The sequence below is a fragment of the Elgaria multicarinata genome, chromosome 23, assembly GCF_023053635.1.
Source record: "Elgaria multicarinata webbii isolate HBS135686 ecotype San Diego chromosome 23, rElgMul1.1.pri, whole genome shotgun sequence".
Lineage (NCBI taxonomy): Eukaryota > Metazoa > Chordata > Lepidosauria > Squamata > Anguidae > Elgaria > Elgaria multicarinata.
In genome coordinates, this window is record NC_086193.1 from 6,770,372 (window position 1) to 6,794,508 (window position 24,137).

Sequence of the window (24,137 nt, forward strand, 5' to 3'; positions counted from 1 at the left end):
GTGCCTTCTCCCTTACCAACCTGCCCGTTCACTGAGGTTATCCGAGGACATGCTCCTGGTGGTCCCACATAGATCCATCCTCCAATTGGGAGTCCACCGGGGAGAGCCTTCAGCGTGGTGGCCCCCCTCCTATGGAACTCCCTGCCTCTGGAGGCCAGGCAGGCACCAACGTTGTACTCCTTTCGGCGCCTCCTGATAACATAATTATTCCAGGAAGCCTTTCCTTAACGTCCAGCCAGGAATCACTGTATTTGCTTCTTTTAAAATCCATTCTGAGTGTTTTATTCTGTGTTTTTATTTCCATTTTACCTTGAACACCACTCCGAAATTTTCAATGGGGAGCGCGGTATATAAATATTGTAAATAACTAAATAATATCTGTGTCGTGATGGGGAGGAGAGGGTTTTTGTGTTGCCAAGGCGGTGTTGCAGATGCTGTAATTGTACAAGTGCTGCTATTCTTTTTACAGAGTAGGGTGAAGCTCCCCAGTCACACTGAAGTAAGGACCTTTCATTTAATTCTTAACCTGCTTGGTCTATTTTTCCTGCCCTCCCCACTTTTGTCTGTGGAGTTCTCCTGTCCTTCTTGCCTGTGGTCTTATGAGTCCGTACGTCCGCCTTTCTCTCTTGTTCTCCTTTCTTACCACGTGTTGCTACCTGGAAGCGGCTGTTGTTTTAAATCCTGTGCTGAATTTGTAGCTGTGCTCTTTTTCCAACTGGAATATCTTTCCTCTCCCCCAAAGCAAACCCCTGTTTGCCTCCTAAGTCTGTTTCTCAGCTTGCTTCCCTGCCTGTCTGCATGTGGGGCGGGGGGAAAGGGGGCACAAAGGCGTTGTGTGTGTTAGCATCAGAACTGTAAGGACAGGTATAGGGGTGCAATATCTGGCAGAGTGGACATAAACAGATCTGTGGAAGTTCTTATTTTTCAGAAAGTGGGGGGTAACTTTGTTTAGAAATGGAGGAATAGAGTCTAGCGTATGGGGCTTTCAACGTTTGCTTACAAGGTGGTTAAAATGCATGCATTATGGTTCCCCCTGGGGATTTCTTCATTCTCTTCCTTCATCATTCCAAAATTTAACTCCATACGCTATATCACTCCTAAATTCTGGTTTAGATAGGATAATTTCTAAAATTAATTATGCCAGTGCTGCCTACTTTGGATTCTACAGTTTGCTGTTAGGTTTTTGCCTCTATGAGATCCATCACACCAGGCTGATGGTCTGCTTTACCGGCGAATTTCATGCAAAAGACTCCCATGACGTCCACCTCTTAGTCTATTGTGGTGAATTTTATGCAAAAGACTCCCATGACGTCCACCTCTTAGTCTGCTATTGCAGCGAATTTCAGGCAAAAGACTCCCATGATGTCCACCTCTTAGTCTGCTATTGCGGAGAATTTCAGGCAAAAGACTCCCATGACGTCCACCTCTTAGTCTGCTATTGCAGAGAATTTCAGGCAAAAGACTCCCATGAAGTCCACTTCTTAGTCTATCGTGGCGAATTTTATGCAAAAGACTCCCATGACGTCCACCTCTTAGTCTGCTATTGCAGCGAATTTCATGCAAAAGACTCCCATGACGTCCACTTCTTTGTCTGCTATCGTGACGAATTTCATGCAAAAGACTCCCATGACGTCCACCTTTTAGTCTGCTATTGCAGCGAATTTCATGCAAAAGACTCCCATGACGTCCACCTCTTAGTCTGCTATTGCAGCGAATTTCATGCAAAAGACTCCCATGACGTCCACCTTTTAGTCTGCTATTGCAGCGAATTTCATGCAAAAGACTCCCATGACGTCCACCTCTTAGTCTGCTATTGCGGAGAATTTCAGGCAAAAGACTCCCATGACGTCCACCTCTTAGTCTGCTATCGTGGTGAATTTCAGGCAAAAGACTCCCATGACATCCACCTCTTAGTCTGCTATCGCGACGAATTTCATGCAAAAGACTCCCATGACGTCCACCTCTTAGTCTGCTATCATGGAGAATTTCAGGCAAAAGACTCCCATGACATCCACCTCTAAGTCTGCTATCGCGACGAATTTCATGCAAAAGACTCCCATGACGTCCACCTCTTAGTCTGTCGCGGCGAAGTTCATGCAAAAGACTCCCATGACGTCCACCTCTTAGTCTGTCGCGGCGAAGTTCATGCAAAAGACTCCCATGACGTCCACCTCTTAGTCTGCTATTGTGGAGAATTTCAGGCAAAAGACTCCCATGACGTCCACCTCTTAGTCTGCTATCGTGGCGAATTTCATGCAAAAGACTCCCATGACGTCCACCTCTTAGTCTGCTATCGCAGCGAAGGACTCAGATGATCTCGACTATGTCCTGCTGTGATTGCAGTTCTTCCCCCCATATGGCGACGTATTTTGCCCCTCAGAAAGTGCAATTCTTCTTGAACTCCGAGTGGCCACTGGGGGTGCGGAAGGATGAGGAGGAGCAGAGCTGCCTCCCTTGGCAGCTAGTGCCACGGAGCCCAGATCAGGCCCAGCCCCCCCAGGGCACACACCGGATCAGGGCAGTGGCATGGAGGCTGGTGTGGTGGTACTCAACAACAACAGCTTTCATACCCTATGGGATAATTCGAGGCAAAACTAGGGCAAATGGGTAGGTGTGTAGGATTTCTAGTGGGCCACTTGAGCATCCCTGTAGGGGAGGCTGTGTATGAAATTTTGTCCCGATCTTGCAAATTTCCCAGAGTTTATCTGCATCAGTCTCTTTTTGGCGCACCCAGGGGGTATTCGCTCCTTTGTATGTAATCATGCAGGGTCCTGACTAGGGCAGGCTGTGTATGATGTTTGGTCCCAACCCTGCATACTCTAACTTCTAGAAACGAGAAGGATCTTGGAATTGTTGTAGATCACAAGCTGGATATGAGCCAACAGTGTGATCTGGCTGCAAAAAAAAGCAAATGTTATTTTGGGCTGCATTAATACAAGTATAGCTTCCAAATCATGGGAGGTACTGGTTCCCCTCTAATCGACCCTGGTTAGGCCTCATCTAGAGTATTGCGTCCAGTTCTGGGCTCCACAGTTCAAGAAGGATGCAGACAAGCTGGGGTGTGTTCAGAGGAGGGCAACCAAGATGATCAGGGGTCTGGAAACAAAGCCCTATGAAGAGAGACTGAAACAACCGGGCATGTTTAGCCTGGAGAAGAGAAGATTGAGGAGAGACACGATAGCACTCTTCAAATACTTAAAAGGTTGTCCCACAGAGGAGGGCCAGGATCTCTTCTCGATCCTCCCAGAGTGCAGGACACAGAATAATGAGCTCAAGTTACAGAAAGCCAGATTCCAGCTGGACATCAGGAAAAACTTGCTGACTGTTAGAGCAGTACAACAATGGAACTTTAGGGAGGTGGTGGTCTCTCCCACACTAGAGGCTTCAAGAGGCAGCTGGACAACCATCTGTCGGGGATGTTTTAGGGTGGATTCCTGCATTGAGCAGGGGGTTGGACTCAATGGCCTTATAGGCCCCCTCCACTCGACTATTCTATGATTCTATGATTCTCCTTTCTCATTGTGATATTGTGGAAGATTAAAACAGACTCCTGCAATGCTGTCAATGGGTGAAACAGGGCCACTGCTGGGGCGGGAGTACTGCAGCAGGATGGGTTGGGTGAAGACCCACAGTCACTTATCTGTATGGTTATGTGAGGAAGAGTAGTAGCTTATTTTCAAAACAAGCTACTGTGAGTAGTTTATTAACCCAGTATGTCTTAAAGTGACATCTGAACGCTGCCTATTTCATGCTGTATCATTGTTCCAGGTGCATTCCGGGTAACCTAAAATAGCAGCCTAATGACCAGGAGGAAAGTGTTCTCCCCACCCCAAAGTAGTCAAAATCCCTACCTTTGTCACCAGCGAATGGTGCCCATGTAATAATGGGGCATTTCGTACCAGTGCAATTGAAAGTGTATCTACAGGGAACTTCTGAAGTGCCATGGTGCCATGTAAGCTGGATGTTGAGGTGATAATAACAACTCAAGATGTGAAATATGCAGTCTGGAATATGGCCAACTGACTCTGTAGGATGGAGGGATCCTAGAACTCAAGGATCAGAAGTTGTTTTTCATTTGATCTCACACTTTGTGATTCGTAGCTAGATATGTGAATTCCCCCCTGTAGAAATGTGTTGCCTTTGAGGTGCTAAGAAGCTCCTTCTCTGCTTTACACACACACACACACGCAATCCCTTCTACCACTGATCACTTGACGTTACAGTCTTCAAGAACTGAGCATGAGTGTGTGAAGGGGGCATAGTCAGAATGTCCATGGAAGTCGTCTGGAAGCAATACGGTTCAGAACTTCATCCCTTAAAATATTATTAGCTTTATGGAATTCACTACCACAGGCAGGCCATGTTCAGAAGACACCTTAAACCACAGCTTTAACCACGGTGAAGAAAGCAAAAACACTCGTTCACCATGGTTAAAGCCATGGTTTAAGGTGTCTTCTGAACATGTCCAGTGTGGTGATGGCCACTAAGCTTAGATGGGTTGGGGAGTGGAAAACGAGAAGAATTAGTCAAAATCATGGAGGAGCCTGTGTTGAATAGCCAGGGAAAAGGACAGAGTCTATTTCAGAGGCAATAGACATTTGAATATAATGTGGAAATGAATTGGCTATTGCCACACGCAAGGGGCATGCTAGAGATGGCCTACACCAATTTTCCTTTGCTTTTGGGAAGCCTCTGGCTGGCTCACTGAGACAGAAATCTGGAAATTATTAAGGGGCTGGAGCATCTCCCCTACGAGGGAAGGTTACATCAACTGGGATTGTTTAGCTTGGAAAAAAGGAGGCTAAGGGGAGACATGACAGAGGTGTCCAAAATTATGCATGGTATGGAGAATGTGGACAGGGAGACCTTTTCCTCCCTCTCTCAAAATACTAGAACCCGGGGTCATCCCATGAAACTGATGGGTGGGAGATCCAGGACAAATAAAAGGATGCACTTCTTCACACAGCGCAGAATTAAATTATGGAACTCACTGCCACAAGATGTAGTGACGGCCACCAATCTGGATGGCTTCAAAAGGGGGTTGGATCAATTCCTGGAGGCGAAGGCTATCCATGGCTACTAGCCCTGATGGTTGTGTGCTATCTCCAGTATTCGCGGCAGTAAGCCTGTGTGCACCCGTTGCTGGGGAACATGGGCGGGAGGGTGCTGTTGCACCATGTCCTGCTTGTTCATCCCTGGCCGATGGCCGGTTGGCCACTGTGCAAACAGAGTGCTGGACTAGATGGATCTGATCCAGCATGAGGGCACTTCTGATGTTCTTATGAATAGGTGGCCCTACCTTGGTCTAATCCAGCATGGTTGTTCCTGTGTTCTTATGATATCAAGAATGAAACTTCCATGTTCAGAGGTAGCCTACATTTAACCACCAGATGCTGGGAAAACAAAAGAAGAGGGCTATTGCTAGTGGCCCTCCAGAGGTTAGAAATAGTAAAAAGCAGGCCACCAGATGTTGCTGGACTCCTCTGTTGTTGGACTCCTACTATCCCCACCTATTGTGTATGCTGGTTGGCGCTGATGGGGGTTGGCACCCAACAGCATCTGGAAATTTGCAGATTCCCCTACCTCTGACCTTATATGGACCACTGGTCTGATCAGCTAGCGTGATTTTTCCCCTCCATGTTTTAAATTGCACAGTCCCATATTTCCTAATCCCCAAAGTTCTCATGAAGAGACCAAGGGAGTAGCAAGGCCAAAGAGGTCATGGGAAGGAGACAGTGGCCGTAGCTAGACCTAAGGTTTTTCCCAGGATCATCCCGGGTTCATCCCTGCCTGAGCACTGGATGCCCTGTGTGGCACTTAGATGAACAGGTTTGGCCCCAGGACAATCCTGGGATAAACCTTAGGTCTAGCTACGGCCTCTGACATATCTTTTTTGAAATAATCCAGCACAGTAATTCTTATGTCTCTCTCTCTCTCTCTCTCTCTCTCTCTCTCTCTCTCTCTCTCTCTCTCTCTCTCTCTCTCTCATGTGAAGACCAACGTTTATTTTCTGAAGTAAGAAATGTCAGCTCCTTAGCCTTTCTGGGAGTCATGATCTTTGACCTGAAAGCGCTTTTCTTTCATTCTGGATTGGGGTGGGGTTAGAAATGAGCTGAAAAGAAATGAGTTTTTCACGTGGTTTTAAAGTACTCCCTCAAATAGCTGCTAGCCTTGAACTCCATAATGAACTGTCCAGGTGGTGAATAGTGGAAGGCTAAGAGCACAGCTTAAATAGCAAAAGGCCAGAAGTGCAAGCATCTCATTCTCAAAGGCACCTGGCTGGATACTGTTTGAGAAAGAAGTCTAGAATAAGTGTGTCCACCTGGTCTGGTACAACAGGGAGTTTTCTTATGTTTTTGTGCCTCCATTTTGAGAGCCTTGAACTCGACTCTTCTACAGGATCATGAGAGTAAGACCAAAGGGAAGTGTGGGAGATCTTTTTCCATGTAGTACAAAACATGAAATGATGTAAAGGCTGCATCTATCTGGTTTTCCCATAAAATGTATGCTAAAGTTTAAGGAAGGTTAGAGAAGGTTGGAGGAAAAGCAGGTGTCCTGCAAACCAGACAGATGAACAGTCCCAAACAAATGTAACCTTTCTTTCCATTCGTCTAAAATGAGATCAGATCATTCAGAGCCACCAACCCCAAATCTGTGGAGGGCAAAACTGTGTAGAATGGTTTGGCCAGACCTTCACTGGCAAAGCAAAGCAAAGCAGGCACTTCACAATGAAAACGTCACACGTGAAACCTCCCCCAATTGGTGGTCACCTGGGCAGGATCTACACTACTTCTTTAAAACGGTTTATAACAGTAGTGACAACTGTTGGGGGCCAGGATACACTCCATATACAGTTTTCAAACCGTTTTCAAAGTGTCACATCCTGTTTGGTGTAGATCTGACCCTGCACTTCGTACCATAAGGATGTCTCAGGTTTAATGTGACAATACTCTTTCCTTTTTTATTATTTTCTCCCTTCCTTCCTTCCTTCCTTCCTTCGTTCCTTCCTTTCTGTTCTTCCTTTTGCACTCCAGGGCACACAGATGATATTCAATGCAGCCAAGGAATTGGGACAGCTTTCCAAACTCAAGGTAAGAAATGTAGCACATGGGGCCGACAGAATTAATTTGGCGTAGGGGTAATAGAAAAGGAGACGGGTCAATGGGCTTGTGGAATATTTGTCTGTGTCACTGGCATGGGCAGGAGACATTGGGACAACACACCAAAAAGGCAACCGTTGCACAGAGAACAAGAACAGACAATGCTGAAAAGCACCCAACTGTACACAAGTAGAATTGCTTTTATACAATACAATGAAAGTTCTGTATAAGACAAAAAGTCAAACTAGATGGTATCACACACATCTGTTAGTTTTTTACAAAATCATCGGTGAATACAAAATAGAATAATTGAATAAACAAGTTGTTTTTCTACAGGCATCCGGTGTAAATCCTGTTTCGTTTCTCACAAGGCTTCGTCAGACAAACGATTTCGTTATCGTCGTAATAAACATTCTTGAAGCTTTTGAACTACTTGCTGGGGATGGAGAGAAAAAAACTCATTTCGGAGGGCTGTAATTAAAAACAGTAGGGAAGAACTATTTAAAGTCTGCAAACCCACACTCCCACGGCATAGCTCTTTACAGCAATAATGAAATTGTTTGTCTGATGAAGTTCTGTGAGAAACGAAACAGGATTTATACCGGATGCCTGTAGAAAAACAACTTGTTTATTCAATTATTCTATTTTGTATTCACCGATGATTTTGTAAAAAACTAACAGATGTGTGTGATACCATCTAGTTTTACTTTTTGTCTTATATAAAACTTTCATTGTATTGTATAAAAGCAATTCTACTTGTGTACAGTTGTGTGCTTTTCAGGACACATTGGGAAGCAGGTCCTATTAGAGGGGGTGAGGAGGGCACCTAGATCCATTCACCAAGTTACTACAGCTGCTCATCTTTCAGCATGAGGGCCAATTTCCATTTCGGGGAATCTCCAAGGGATCACATTTCAGTGGTAGAAAGGTGGCATATTTTAGCCTAAAACTGCCAGGCACTAAGCAGGGCATTTTATAAAAAAATTTTGGGGGGTGCTACACAAAAGCCAAGAAACAACCAAATGATGGTTTGCATAGCTCTGTTCTCCATCTGATCGGTTGTTTGATTTTTAATATATATACTGTTTTATATACTGCCTGGTTAAGGCCAAAAGGTGGCTTATAAATATTTTTATTTATATGTTTTTAGGGTGCAGAACTTTCAAGGGAAACTCCCTGGAGCACCTTCACAACTGTACATTGCTGCTGGTGGTGATGTTTTTTCCTCCCAAGTGCTCTGTTTTGAGGAGCATGATGGGAGGAAAGAGATGGCCATCAACCAATCAGACCTGGGAGGGAGTCCTCCAGAGAGCTGTATACTCTTCAGCCTTTGAAACTCCCCAATTACGTCTTCGTGGTCTCTGTGCATTCACACACATGGGCTCTGGGAGACCCGTTTTGAGGAACTTCTATAGCTGAGCTGAGGTATTTTGATGGGAACCCTCTCCCACTGTTTCAATGTATGTGATGCACAAAGACCAGAAAGAAGGACATGTTGCTTACCTGTAACTGTAGTCTTTCAAGTGGGTCATCTAGACATTCACACAACCTCATAGAATCATAGAAGAGAAGAATATATTTATCTATTTGTTACCCGCCTCTCCCTCTGGATCGAGGTGGGGCACAACACAAATGCAAACACCATAAAATACATACAACTAATTAAAACATTTAAAACAATTTCATTAGTAAAAGCAGCACATTATTAAAAAGGCATCTTAAAATTCAACTGGGTAGGCCTGCCAGGTGAGATCAGTCTTTATGGCTTTCTTAAATTCCAGAAGACTGTTAAGTTGACGAATCTCTCCCGGCAAGCCATTCCACAAACGGAACGGCAGAAGAAAAGGTCCTTTGAGTAATAGTTGTCAGCCTTGTTTTTGTTGGCTGGAGTAAATTCTTCCTGGAGGACCTGAGTGTGCGGGGTGGATTGTACAGGAGAAGGCGATCCCGCAGGTAACCTGGACCCAAACCATGTAGGGCTTTGAAGGTAATAACCAACACTTTATACTACTTCCAGAAACTAATTGACAGCCTGTGAAGTGATTTTAAAGTTGGTGTAATATGTACACCCCTAGGTGTACCAGTGACCAGCCTGGCTGCCCTATTTTGAACTAGTTGAAGTTTCCGGACTAGGCACAAAGGTAGCCCTACGTAGAGCGCATTGCAGAAGTCAAGCCTCGAAGTTACCAGCGTGTGCACGGCCGTCTTTAGGTCTTCCAACTCTAAGAAGGGGCGCAAGTGATAACCAACACTTTATACTTTGCCCAGAAACTAATTGGCAGCCAGCGAAGAGATTTTAAAACTGGTGTTGGAAGGGGCCTATAAGGCCCCTTCGAGTCCTGCCCCTCTTCGGAGTCATACTCAATTTTGACGTAGTACCAAAGATCCCTCGTGATTTTGAGGCTACAACGTTAGTCTCAAGGAACTGAGGGAATAAGCAGAACTTGCTAGAGACATGCACATTGGGACGGTGGGGGAGGTTTCCTGCCAAAGTCCTCAGCTATAGAAGCTTCCCGAAATGGGGCTCCTCACAGGTGTAGTGTGAACACCTTTGTGGGTGTGAACACAAAGATGACCAGTTGAAGAGCTACAGCTACAGGTAAACAACAACATGTCTTTGACCCTCCTTAAGCTCTGGACTCGCAAATGTGGGCTTCAAAATAGAGGGAGTGGGGTATGATGGTGGCCCAGCCAACATATGTTTGGGAAAGGGGAGCGGTGTCCATCTTGAGCAAGTGGATGTCACATGACAAGGCTTGTTGCTTCCAGGACCACATGGTACGTGAGGAGGCCAAGAGTTTGACCCCGAAGCAGTGTGCTGTGGTAGAACTTGCCCTGGACACCATCAAGGTGAGAAGTTGTATGTCCTCCCACCCACCCCGGCCAAATTTGGAGTGTTGAGTACAAGTTAAAATTTCAGTGTGTACACAGGCTCTGTCAGATTTGAATTCCAGCGTTCGTAAGTACAGAATCATGGAGCCGGTGTAGTGAGAGCTTTGGCTGTTGGGCAGGATAGAAATGTAATATAAATTAATAAATAAACAGTGGGAAATTTGGAAGTTCGGAATTTGAATTCCTCCTTGCTGAATACTACAAACGAGAAGGATCTTGGAATTATTATGATTTTATTAGAATGTAAGCCTATGTGGCAGGGTCTTCTTATTTATTGTTTTACTCTGTACAGCACCATGTACACTGATGGCGCTATATAAATAAATAAAATAATAATAATAATAATAATAATAATAATAATAATAATAATTGTTGTAGATTGCAAGCTGAGCACCTGGGCCCAGTGCTCTTCAACATTTTTATTAATGATTTGGACGAGGAGGTGCAGGGAACGCTGATCAAATTTGCAGATGACACAAAATTGGGTGGGATAGCTAATACCCTGGAAGACAGAAACAAACTTCAAAGTGATCTTGATAGGCTGGAGTGCTGGGCTGAAAACAACAGAATGAAATTTAATAGGGATAAATGCCAAGTTCTACATTTAGGGAATAGAAACCAAAGGCACAGTTACAAGATGGGGGACACTTGGCTCAGCAATACTACAAACGAGAAGGATCTTGGAATTGTTGTAGATCGCAAGCTGAATAGGAGCCAACAGTGCGATATGGCTGCAAGAAAGGCAAATGCTATTTTGGGCTGCATTAATAGAAGTATAGCTTCCAAATCACGTGAGGTACTGGTTCCTCTCTATTCGGCCCGGGTTAGGCCTCATCTAGAGTATTGCGTCCAGTTCTGGGCTCCACAATTCAAGAAGGACGCAGACAAGCTGGAGCATGTTCAGAAGAGGGCAACCAGGATGATCAGGGGTCTGGAAACAAAGCCCTATGAAGAGAGACTGAAAGAACTGGGCATGTTTAGCCTGGAGAAGAGAAGATTGAGGGGAGACATGATAGCACTCTTCAAATACTTAAAAGGTATTTGAAGAATACACAGAGGAGGGCCAGGATCTCTTCTCGATCCTCCCAGAGTGCAGGACACAGAATAACGGACTCAAGTTAAAGGAAGTCAGATTCCAGCTGGACATCAGGAAAAACTTCCTGACTGTTAGAGCAGTACGACAATGGAATCAGTTACCTAGGGAGGTTGTGGGCTCTCCCACACTAGAGGCCTTCAAGAGGCATCTGTCGGGAATGCTTTAGGGTGGATTCCTGCACTGAGCAGGGAGTTGGACTCGATGGCCTTGTAGGCCCCTTCCAACTCTGCTGTTCTATGATTCTATGATTTTATGAATGGCCTTGAGCCAGCCACATGTTGTCTTACTTTATCTCCGAGCATTAATCCTTAGTATTATTACTTACAGAGTTAAAATGGAGTAATTGTATTAATGCCAAGCCAGGGGAGACAACTAGTAACAGCAGGGAAAAATGGAGGTGGGGTAAAATTTGGTGTCGTGATTAGGTGGTTGGAGAGAGGGAGCATAACTCCATGGTACAGCACATGCTTTCCACTAGGGCTGTGCTCCGCCTCTGACCAAGGCCCCGAACCCGAGCCAAGGCCACCTGATTTGGCCTGGCTTGGCTCCGAGGTGGTTCTGGAGAACCCCGAGGCAGCCCGAAGCTGAAGCCAATTGGCTCCAAAGCTTCGGGCCACCTCGGTGCTTTGGAGCCGGCCCTCGGGAGGTCCCTTACCTGCTGCCGTCCGCCATCATTGCCACCTTCTTGCTTCTGGCGGCTTCCGGTGCCGCCAACGCAAATGACAGGAAGTAGGCCGCGCAAGAAGGCGGCGGCGAAGGCGGACGTCGGAAGCAGCAGGTAAGGAGACTGGGGGAGCCTTTTCTGGGTGCAGCCCGGCTGCACAGCTGGCACCCAGAAAAGTCCTATTTGCCTTGGCTTCAGCGCCAAGGCAGGTTGGGCAACCCCCGAAGCACCCCCGAGCCAAACCGGGGCTGCTTTGGGGGCTCCGAGCCGGCCTCCAAGGCGGATTGGGGGGCGGGATGCACAGCCCTACTTTCCACACAGAAGGCCGAAGGTTCTTCTCTGCCATTGCCAGTTAAAGCAAGGCATATTGAGAAAGAACCCTCTGGAGAGCAAGTGAGAGTCAACATTCGCAGGCTAGATGGACAAATAGCATGGCATAGTTTAAAGGTAGGTTCCTCTACCTAGCCTCGTGTGGCGCAGAGTGGTAAGCGGCAGTTACTGCAGCCGAAACTCTCCCCTCGGCCTGAGTTCGATCCCAGCAGAAGCTGGTTTTCAGGCAGCTGGCTCAGGTCGACTCAGCCTTCCGTCCTTCCGAGGTCGGTAAAATGAGTTCCCAGCTAGCTGGGGGAAAGGTAACCGCGACTGGGGAAGGCAATGGCGAACCACCCTACTACAAAGTCTGCCAAGAAAACGTCAGCGAAAGCAAGCGTCCCTCTAGGAGTCAGCAATGACTCAAGTGCTTTGCACGAGAGGTTCCTTCCCTTCTCTTTTCCTTCCTCTATTCCTATGAGACCTTGGTTCCAATCCCAACTCGGCCACAAAAGTCATAAGGCGACCTTGGGGCAGTCACTGTCTCTTGGCTTCGGCCACCTCTCAAGCACAGACAAAATTTTGTGCCGACAAAATCAGGGTAAGGGAAAACTGGGATTTCAAAAATGCAATAAAAACACAGAAATACAGCAACGTCGATGTCAGTTGTCCCCCTACGATCATGGGGGCAGTGTCCTGCTTTCAAAAGGCAGGACAGTGCCCCCGTTATCCTAAAGAGACCATGGCAGGATCTACACTACTGCTTTAAAGAGCTTTATAACCATTTTGACAACTGTTGGGGCCCAGGACACACTCCACATACAGGGTTTCAAAACGTTTTCAAGGTGCTTTAAAGTAGGGTGACCCTATGAAAAGGAGGACAGGGCTCCTGTATCTTTAACAGTTGCATTGAAAAGGGAATTTCTGCAAGTGTCCTTTGTATATATGGAGAACCTGGTGAAATCCCCTCTTCATCACAACAGTTAAAGCTGCAGGTGCCCTGACTTCTTTTAAAATGGTCACTCTACTATAGCTCCTGCAGCTTTAACTGTTGTGATGAAGAGCAAATTTCATCAGTTTCTCCATATATACCAGAACATTCCAGAACATTTGAGAACTACAAGTTCAATCGCAGCTTTTAAAGCTCAGCTAAAAACTTTTCTTTTTCCTAAAGCTTTTAAAACTTGATTTTGTTCTGACTTTATACTGCTAGTTTTACCCTACCCTGTGCCTGTTTGGTGCATTCTCTTCCCCTCCTTATTGTTTTATTATGATTTTATTAGAATGTAAGCCTATGCGGCAGGGTCTTGCTATTTACTGTTTTACTCTGTACAGCACCATGTACATTGATGGTGCTATATAATTAAATAATAATAATAATAATATACAAATGACACCTGCAGAAATTCCCTTTTCTATGCAGCTCTTAAAGATACAGGAGCCCTTTCCTCCTTTTCATAGGATCACCCTATTTAAAGCGCTTTAAAACAGTAGTGTAGATCCCCCCGCCCATGTCCCAACCATGACTGAGGGCCTTGAGAGACTTGGGCTGGTTTTGATCGTATCTCCTGCCCCGTCCCCCCCCCTCTCTTTTTTCCTAACAGCAATACTTCCACGCGGGAGGCGTCGGTCTTAAAAAAACCTTCCTGGAGAAAAGCCCAGACCTGCAATCCTTACGTTACGCACTTTCGCTCTACACCCAGGCAACAGACTTGCTCATCAAAACCTTCGTTCAGACACAGGCCACCCAGGGTAAGGAAGATCAATGGACCTGGGGTGGGGGGGACGGCAGCGGGTGGCAGGCAAATGTGCTTGGAGACTGGAGTGGGGGATTCCTAGCTGGGTAGCTCTGGCCTGGGCTTGGTTGGGGCCAAGGTGACCACAGGTGTTGATCTTATGGTGCTCTGATCCTGCAGGGCTTTTCTCACTTTCTTAATTATAGCTAAAAGGAACCTCCACGTTCATGTCTACCCCTGAATTACCACTTCCTGAGGAACAAACGTTAGGAAAGGGGGGGGCTTTGCATTCCTGCTCTGCTTGTGGGCTTCCCAACGGAGCACTTGATAGGTTAGGGTGACCATATTTGGGAAACCAAAAAAGAGGACACCTAGTGTGTGTGTGGGGAAGCAGCTTTCTGAGTCCTGCAGAAAGTACGTTATTCCCCCGCCACCTTCAAGAACCCGATTGGAGTGGAGGAGGGGAAAGGATTTCATTCTGCACCACCACCATCCCCTCCAATGGGGGCCTTTTCTATAATGTCCACGAATGACCCACTTTCCCCTTTAAGACCTCAATTGGAGCTCGGGGTGGGGGAATGATGTGCCTCAAGAAAGCATATCATTCCCTCCTGCCATGCTAATGGCAGCCTTAAAGAAGAAGGTGTGTCATTCCAGGACATTATTGAAAATTATAGAAAATCCCCCCTGACACCATGGAAAGAACAAAAACCAGGACAAATCCGGGGAAATCCTGACAGTTGGTCACCCTATGATAGGTCACTCTGTGAAACAGGATGCTGGACTTTGCAGAGCACCTGCAGAGGGGGAGGCTGTTACCGGCTGTTTGGCAGAAGCAGCTCAGAAGAATCAGCTGGAACATGTTCAGAGGAGGGCAACCAGGATGATCAGGGGTCTGGAAACAAAGCCCTATGAAGAGAGACTGAAAGAACTGGGCAGGTTTAGCCTGGAGAAGAGAAGATGGAGGGGAGACATGACAGCACTCTTCAAATACTTAACAGGTTGTCTCACAGAGGAGGGCCAGGATCTCTTCTCAATCCTCCCAGAGTGCAGGACACGGAATAACGGGCTCAAGTTAAAGGAAGCCAGATTCCAGCTGGACATCAGGAAAAACTTCCTGACTGTTAGAGCAGTGCAACAATGGAACCAGTGACCTAGGGAGGTTGTGGGCTCTCCCACACTAGAGGCCTTCAAGAGGCAGCTGGACAACCCTCTGTCAGGGATGCTTTAGGGTGGATTCCTGCATTGAGCAGGGGGTTGGACTCGATGGCCTTGTAGGCCCCTTCCAACTCTGCTATTCTATGATTCTATGATTCTATGAATCCCCCGCGCAGATCCTCTGCCTGTCTCCGATTCTGCGCATTTTCCGGTTAAGAAAGACCTGCGACCTGGGAGGGCGGCTGACGTCATATTCTGCTTGCTAGGAGGCGCTGGTTGGCAACTGTGGAAAACCGGGTGCTTGGTCTAATCAACAGAGCTCTTTTTGAGTTCTGTGACTGGTCTTTTACACACACACACAGCACCTTGTTATTAAGACAAACGATACAGCTTGCTCAACCAGAAAGGTGAAATTACGGGGGGCTGCCTGGAGCTTGAGAATTAGTTTGGGGGGGGGGGTTGCAAAACACATTTCTGTCCCCCCACCGCAGTTGTTGGTGTTCGTTATAACCTGTCTTTTGAATTCTCCAGCTGCTTCTCGGACCCAGACCTTTGCCTGCGTGCTGACCTTTCTTTTCTTTTTCTCCCTATTCTTCGCCTCTTTTCATTCCTTTTTCTCCTGTTTCTTCTTTTCTTACATTTTTAACTTCTTCTTCTTCTTCTTCTTCTTCTTCTTCTCCTTTCTCTCTCTTTCCTTTTCCCATTATTAGTTCATGGTGGAAAAGGTGTTAGGTTTACTCTTAGTGAAGAAATATATCCTGAGAAGGGTACGTGTCACACCACCCTCCTGACACTCCTCCGCTTCCTCAAATGCACTTACCCCAGAACCCTTTCCCCAAAATCCCACTGTGCTGGCCAGGGCTAGTAAAAGGGATGAAGAACTTTATGGCTGGACCTCACTTCTTCCTCTCCCTCTTCTAGCAAAGGAACTGTTACCTAACCCTGTTCCGGGTGCTTGTCTTCCTTAATGTCTTCCGGGTGCTCTGCCTTCCTTAATGCAAGTGCGTTGAATGCATCAGAATGAAACTCCTTTGCAAACCCATCGCGGGATGGAGGAGCGAGAGGGGAGCTTTAGAAGGGGCTCCGCGTGGGTTTGCACCTCCCCGGGTGGTCTGTTTTTGTGCTTTGCATTTGGCACTTGGAAATGACTGGTTTGTTCCAAGCCTTGCAACCTTGGTTTCTGGATCAAGCGAGTCTCAGCATGTGACTCGAGATGCGTGCGTGCGTATGTGTGTGTGGTCCTCTAGCTTTTATTGGCAAGAAAAGACCAAGGCATGCGGTGTGGGGCGGAGGGATCTTCCGCATGTAGCAGGGAAAGGCTGCAAATCCAGAAAATCATCTAAGGCTTGCCCCGTACTTACTATTCATTTATTTATTTATTTATTTATTTATTTATTTATTATTTAGAGCATTTTTATCCCGCGCCTCAGCCAAAAAGGCTCTCGGAGCGGCTTACAATTGATCAGTAAAGGAGACAGTCCCTGCCCTCAGGCTTACATTCTAAAAAAGACACGACACGCAAGGAAAAGGGGATGAGGAGGGAAGAGGGAGAAAAGAAAAATTAAGGAGACTGTTTAGGCTGGTGGGAAGGCCCTGCTCCGTCCTCTCATCTCCCAATGGAGGGGCAGATCAACAGCTCCTTCTTCTTCCCCACAGGGTGAAGATGACAGTTAGCCCTGTGGGGGGGGGGGACGGACGACAGTTACTTACTTACGTAAATTTTATGCACCTTTCAAACTCTCTAAAGCCAGCTTGCACGCTAACATTCAATTCAGTAATAAGCATTAAAAAAAATCGTAAAAGCCAACAAGGATAATACAAAAAAATCACCAAGAGCTGTGGATGTTAGGTGTAGGGAGAAGATACGATCAGGGCCGGTGCTGCCATAGAGGCAGTTCAGGCAGTGGCCTAGACCGCCAAAGTAAGGGCCCCCCGAATGGCGCACCCGGAAGCCGCTCTCCCACAGCGGCTCTAAGAGGGCGGCTTCCGGGTGCGTCGTTCCAAAGCCGCCTGCCCGCCCCCCAACCACAGTGTCCTGGCTTCGAAACGGCACACCCGGGCCGGATCTACACTAGTCTTATAACGTTGCTATTGTCCCTTTCTAACATGGTTCTCTGTATCGGTTCTCTGTAGCTGTAACGTTACTGCAGGGCACATGGTTCAATCCTTTCGTTGCTGGGTTTGCTCCGCCCACTGCCTGCCTCATTCCTAGCCAGCAGTGCAGGGCAAGTCATAAGCACACACAAACTCCCTCCCTCCCAAAACATCTTAACACAAGTCCCAGGGAATTGCCTGAATGCACAAGAGCCAGCCACTTTGCTGAAGCTAAGCTGGGTCGGGTCTGGTCAGGGTTGGGATGGGATTCCGAATTGAAAAGTTTTAGCAGCAGCCGCATTTAAGCCCCGCTGGTCATGAGTTTTGGACTTTGGACCCTTGTTAATTTTCCTGCAGGGAGCTACAGCTCCTTTGCAAAGAAGGGGGAAATGTTTTTTTAAAAAAAATCATAAAAAATCAACCGATGACCCAATTTGATTCAAATTTTAAGGCAGGATGCCTGGGAGTACTTCACAATAAAAGCAGATTCTAAGGTGGAAAACTTCTGAGTCCTTTGCATACAATTGTCAGTGATTGCACAGTATAAGGCTGGTGTGATTTATCTGCTGTAGCAGATAAGATAGCAAACGGGGCGAAGGAAGGAGAACAGGAAGTGGGCGGAGCAAACCCAGCAGCTCTGGGTTGCGAGAGGAGAATTACCGGTAGAACGAGGCACATGAATCTGCAGCCACGCTGGAACTAAGAAACAGAACCTGAAAGTACGACTCATTTACAACTGGGAGACCCAGGGTCATGTGACACTATGCGTCACAGTAACCCATTCAAAGCGTTAGAATAACACCAGTGTAGATTCCCACCCGGAAGCCGCTCTCCCAGATTAGTATCCTTGTTGGCTTATCCTTGTTGTCTTCCTATGGCCGTCATGCAGAAATGCAGAAGATAGAACAGAATTGCTTTCTGTTGCAACCGAGAGCATGACTAGAACCAATGGATGGAAATTGAAGCAGGAAACAGATTTCAGCTCAACCTGAAGAGAAACTGCCTAATATTACAAGCCGTTCAAGAGTGTAACGAAGTGGGTGTTTAAGCAGAGGATGGACAGCCATCTGTCAGGGGTGATATTGCCGGATCCTGCATTCCAGAGGCCGCCTTGAGCAGAGGATGCAATGATGGCGCTGATGGACCCTTATTCCAAAGGCAGGGGGCCACTGCAGAAAAGGCCCTCTCCTTCATACCCAACACCCCAACACATTCACAAAAGCTGGCACATCAGAAAGTCTTCCATCACTGAACTTAAAGTGTGAGCAAGTTGATACGGGGGAAGGCAGGGCTTCAGGTAAATTGGGATGCTTCCAGAGTGAGGGCTCCTAGCACTACCAGCCAAATCATGTGAGGTTCTGGTTCCTTTCTATTTGGCCCTGGTTAGGCCTCATCTTGGGTGTTGCGTCCAGTTCTGGGCACCACACTTCAAGAAGGACGCAGACAAGCTGGAGCGTGTTCAGAGGAGGGCAACCAGGTTTGGAAACAAAGCCCTGTGAGGAGAGACTGAAAGAACTGGGCATGTTTAGCCTGGAGAAGATTGAGGGGAGACATGACAGCACTCTTCAAATACTTAACAGGTTGTCTCACAGAGGAGGGCCAGGATCTCTTCTTGATTGTCCCAGAGTCCAGGACACAGAATAATGGGCTCAAGTTACAGAAAGTCAGATTCTGGCTGGACATCAGGAAAAACGTCCTGACTGTTAGAGCAGTATGACAATGGAACCAGTGACCTAGGGAGGTTGTGATACGGGGTCTCCAGTCCAGAGCCCCCCTGCCAAATTACAATTCCCAAGATCCTTTGGGAGGGAAGCCATGACTGACATGACACCAATATTGTGAGTTTCTAGTGGGATTTCCACTCAACATTAGGAAGGCCGTCTTGATGGTAGGAGCTGTTAAACAGTGGACCCTGCTATCTTGGAATGGGTCTGACTCTCCTTCCGTAGAGGTTTTAAGCAGAGATCAAGGGGTGGACTAGATGACTTTTGAGGTGCCTTCCAACTCTGTGGTTCCATGTGCGGAGCAGAGATACTCCAAACCGATGCACATATGAAAACAAAGAGAGAGGAGGGCTCCGACGCTTGTTTGGGTGGCCGGTTTTTGTGGTGGAGACGTTTTCATTTTAGGGCGGGGGGGGTGAGCAAGGAATCTCTCCTTTCCCCCTTGCTCTGAGATCCACAGCCTTGGCCCCCTTATCCCGGGGATCCTATGGAAAGCCACAGAATTCAAAATGCCCTCTGGGCTTTCCCCCATCTGACCCTTTTGCCCTCCCCCCTTCGGCCCTGCACCTCTCCCCCTCCTCTCTGCACTGTCCATGTTGATTCCCACATTGGATCGAAAGCTCTTCAGTGCGATCCAATAACACAGCCCTCCGCCGCCCGTCCTCTTCCAGCTGCCGTTTTCTGCCTTTGCTGCATGTGGAGTTCCTCGGTGGAGGAAACCTGTTTGAATGACAAACCAATGTCGTTCTTCTTGGACCATGAGTGGCGAAACTCTTGGGAGGGGAGAAGACTGCTTCTTGATTGCAGATGTAAAGGAACGGTCTACATGGTGGCTTGGCTCAGGCTACGGAAGCTCACTAGCTTGGAAATTATTATTATTATTATTATTAATATTAATTATTGGTATCATAAATTATTATTATTATTATCATCATCATCATCATTATTATCTAGTCTCCACTTTGACCAGTCTACCAGGGAAAGGATCTACCACCCCCATAAGGTGCACTCCAAAAATGAGGGTTATTCTAAAGCAATGAGCGAACCTGAGTCCATCACCATGTCCTCTAAGCCTGCCTTTCCCAACCGGCTGCCCTCCAGGCTACCATCTTCCTTAGCATGACTGGGGATACGATGTGTAGTTCACATCAGGAGGGCCTCCGGTTGAGGATAGCTGGTTTACAGGTCAAGCCGCAGCAAGCCTCTCCTGCTGTGATAGGGCGGGTGGGTTCACACCTCCTTCCTTTCGACACACAGGTTCTGGAGTGGATGACCCTGTCGGAGAAGTCTCCATCCACGTGGAACTATTCACGCACCCTGGCACGGGAGAGCACAAAGTAACAGTCAAAGGTCAGTGTGTGCTGTGAGAGGACTTACGGAGGTAAGTGAAGCCTCCATTCATGGAGGACACACTGGCCATGTTCAGAAGTCCGGTTCTGGGCTCCATGATTCAAGAAGGACGCAGACAAGCTGGAGCATGTTCAGAGGAGGGCAACCAGGATGATCAAGGGTCTGGAAACAAAGCCCTGTGAGGAGAGACTGAAAGACCTGGGCATGTTTAGCCTGGAGAAGAGAAGATGGAGGGGAGCCATGATAGCACTCTTCAAATACTTGAAAGCTTGTCACACAGAGGAGGGCCAGGATCTCTTCTCGATCCTCCCAGAGTGCAGGACACGGAATAACGGGCTCAAGTTAAAGGAAGCCAGATTCCAGATGGATATCAGGAAAAACTTCCTGACTGTTAGAGTAGTACGGCAATGGAATCAGTTGCCTGGTGAGGTTGTGGGCTCTCCCACACTCGAGGCCTTCAAGCGGCAGCTGGACAACCGTCTGTCAGGGATGCTTTAGGGTGGATTCCTGCATTGAGCAGGGGGTTGGTCTCGATGGCTTTGTAGGCCCCTGACAACTCTGCTATTCTATGATTCTATGATTCTGTGATTCTAAGACACCATGGCTTTAACCATGGTGAATAAGGCTTGTTTTTCTCCCTCTCCTTTTATAGATTTGCAGTTTTCCTTTTATATTGTTCTTTCCCCTTTCTGGAATAGCTCTCCTCTCCTCTCTATTTCTCCTTTTACCAAGGGCATTCCACTACATAGATCAGGGACCCTAGGAAGTATTTCAAAAGCTCTCTGCAAGTGATTGGTCCCTTCCCTGGCAATCTGATGGGTTAGGAGGGAGAGGTGGTGAGCAAGGAAGGAAGGAAGGAAGGAAGGAAGGAAGGAAGGAAGGAAGGAAGGAAGGAAGGAAGGAAGGATGTGGGGCCCCAACCCAGAGGAAACACAGCCCTTGATAGAAAAGTATCCTCACCCCTGACCTAGGCCATAGCTAGACCTAAGGTTAATCCTTGGATCGTCCAGAGGTCAAACCTGTTCATTTAGGTGACACAGTGCTCAGGAAAGGGCGAACCCTGGATGATCCCAGGATAAACCTTAGATCTATCTGTCTAAGGATAAACCTTAGGTCTATCTTAGGTCTAGCTGTGGCCCTAGACTAAAGTTCCTAATATTACCCATGCAGAATGTTACCCATCCCGTGTATTTGGTGATTGCTTTCAGGTTTCAGAGTCATCTCTAGCTCCTGGTAGCAGTCTGTGCTCCAATAGGAATAGAGGCCAGGAATAAATAACTAGAGGAATCCCAGCCACAGCAAGTTATTCTTGTTCTTGAAGGTCTTATATCCTGAACATGACCCCCCAAAAAATGTTTCAGACATGTCTCCCAAGCCAGCGTAGTGACACGTGGCCTCTCTTACGAGGCTGTTGTAAAATTTCTGTGTGTGAAACACTTTACACACAGGAAATGATATATAATATTTAAAGCCTCATCCCACATGCCTGTTTCCCTCAAATTATCCCCTGTAGCATAAAGCTGTCACTGTTGTTTTTAGCTAAATCACACCCTGGACGGCAGCGCTCCTAAGATCCTTTGCACACCAGGAAAAGGGTTTAAGGGGGAGAAATGTAAAAAATCATTAAAAAAAATCAATGGATGACCCAATCTGTTTCAAATTTGGTATGCTTAAAGCCCTCCTTAATATCTATTACTGTGCCAGTTTTGATGTCTTTATCTTTGAAACTTACGCAGATGTAAGCATTGGTTTAATTTGTGCTTTAAACATATCAAATCCTCCTCTTGCGCCCCCAGTGGCCGCTCGGAGGACAACAAAAGATTCGCTCCTAAAGAGGTAGCAAAATAGGACGGGTCTTTTCCCTTTATAGCACAATTAAAGCAGGATGCCTGGGAGTGCTTCACAGTCAAAACAGATGATAAACTGGGGAACTTCGGAGTCCTTTGCACGCAATTCGCAGTGATTGCACAGTATAACCCTGGTGTGATGAAGCTAATAGTTTGTAATTAGATACATGGCCTCGTTCAGCTTGAGCTAATCACCCGGCTTTCTCCTCCCGTGTTAGTGGTGGCTGCCAACGATCTGAAGTGGCAAACTTCTGGCATCTTCCGGCCTTTCATCGAAGTCAACATTATTGGGCCGCACCTCAGTGACAAGAAGAGGAAGTTTGCCACCAAGTCCAAGAACAACAGCTGGTCCCCCAAATACAACGAGAGCATCCAGTTGTGAGTGACTCTCTCGTTTCTCCTTTCTCCACCTTGGACGGAGGCTGGGCTGTATCAGTTGATCCATTTCAATTTGGGGGGTGGGAATTAGAAAGGTAGCATCGTCTTGTGGAGGAATTGCATTCCCTCGCACTAGAAGTTAAGTGCGAGGAAGGTGCAATTCAGGGCAGAGTGTTAAGTAGGGTGACCATATTTGGGAAACCAAAAAAGAGGACACCTAGTGTGTGTGTGGGGAAGCAGCTTTCTGAGTCCTGCAGAAAGTACGTTATTCCCCCACCACCTTAAAGAACCCAATTGGAGTGGAGGAGGGGAAAGGATTTCATTCTGCACCACCACCATCCACTCCAATGGGGGCCTTTTCTATAATGTCCACGAATGACCCACTTTCCCCTTTAAGACCTCAATTGGAGCTCGGGGTGAGGGAATGATGTGCTTCAAGAAAGCATGTCATTCCCTCCTGCCATGCTAATGGCAGCCTTAAAGGGGAAGGTGTGTCATTCCAGGACATTATTGAAAATTATAGAAAATCCCCCCTGACACCATGGAAAGAACAAAAAACAGGACAAATCCGGGGAAATCCTGACAGTTGGTCACCCTAGTGTTAAGAACACCTTATGGGCTGCGGGCTGGAAAGTTGCAGTTGCAGGCTGGGTGTGGGGAAGGTGTGATTACAGCCGGCAAAGGTGCAATTGCAGGCTATAAAGATGCAACTGGAAGGTGGGGTTGCAGGCTGGGAGTCTCTGAAATATTCACTCCCATTGACAAACTATTAAACAATAATCGTGGGGTTATTAACGGACAATCTGCCTGAAGAAGGAGCAATCGCCCAGCGATTGTAAAACATGTCAGTCGTATTTTAAACATAGCTTAAATATGTTGGTCATCCAAAAGTGTGGCTCCTAAATCAATCCCAGTGTGAGGCCATGCCCGTCTCTTAAGATGCCAAACACAAATTAAGACACTAAAAAGGGATTATCATTGGGGCCACACAGGATCTCCACCCTTCTCCCATACCAGCTTCTGGGTGGACATCAGGAAAAACTTCCTAACTGTTAGAGCAGTGCGACGTTGGAATCAGTTACCTAGGGAGGTTGTGGGCTCTCCCACACTAGAGGCCTTCAAGAGGCAGCTGGACAACCACCTGTCAGGGATGCTTTAGGATGGATTCCTGCATATCGCAGGGGGTTGGACTCGATGGCCTTGTGGGCCCCTGACAACTCTGCTATTCTATGATTCTATGGGGCAGGGTTTTTTTGCTCCCCATGAGCTCCATGGGGCAAAATAAATGGGCGGCGGCCTGATCCACAGCAGCCACAGACATCAAGGGCTTGTCTATACGGCTTGTTCACCCCGACCTAAATGCACATATTCGTGTTTTAGGTTACATGACGCAGCCGTCCATTCTCCGCAGCACCGGGTTTTAACTGCGATAATGCACATCTTCGCATCTGTGATTTACTGCGACGTTTGGATCACGTCCGAGTTTGCACCGCGTTATGGCGATGTGTCTTTGGGGGGGTGAAATCGCGTTTTGACCTGTGGGCGGAGCTTTGAGGGCCGGACAATGCGATTGGCCGATTTCCCGATTTCGCACCCGTCGGCTGCCTCGTTTGTTCGCGCCGATTTGAGTTTGAAGTCTCTCTGAGGAAATCAGTCGGTGTGGCTGTTGCAGTGTGACGCTCTTTACCTAGATTCAAATCATCGAAAATTCGGGTTTATTTGTAACGAGGAGCAATCCCGTGGTTGTATACAAGTGCACCTGTGTGTTTCTGAGTGACTCAGTTCCACT

General features: G+C 47.1%; 1 protein-coding gene across 1 annotated transcript in view; it reads left to right on the forward strand.

Annotated features, from left to right (window-relative positions):
- Positions 1-24,137, forward strand: part of UNC13A (unc-13 homolog A) — a 166,213-nt gene that overhangs the window by 141,485 nt on the left and 591 nt on the right. The window contains exons 36-41 of the mRNA XM_063147208.1: positions 470-499; positions 7,035-7,091; positions 9,870-9,950; positions 13,666-13,813; positions 20,031-20,123; positions 22,189-22,348. Of these exons, the coding sequence (XP_063003278.1) occupies positions 470-499; positions 7,035-7,091; positions 9,870-9,950; positions 13,666-13,813; positions 20,031-20,123; positions 22,189-22,348 (569 nt within the window). The remainder of the gene's footprint in view (positions 1-469; positions 500-7,034; positions 7,092-9,869; positions 9,951-13,665; positions 13,814-20,030; positions 20,124-22,188; positions 22,349-24,137) is intronic.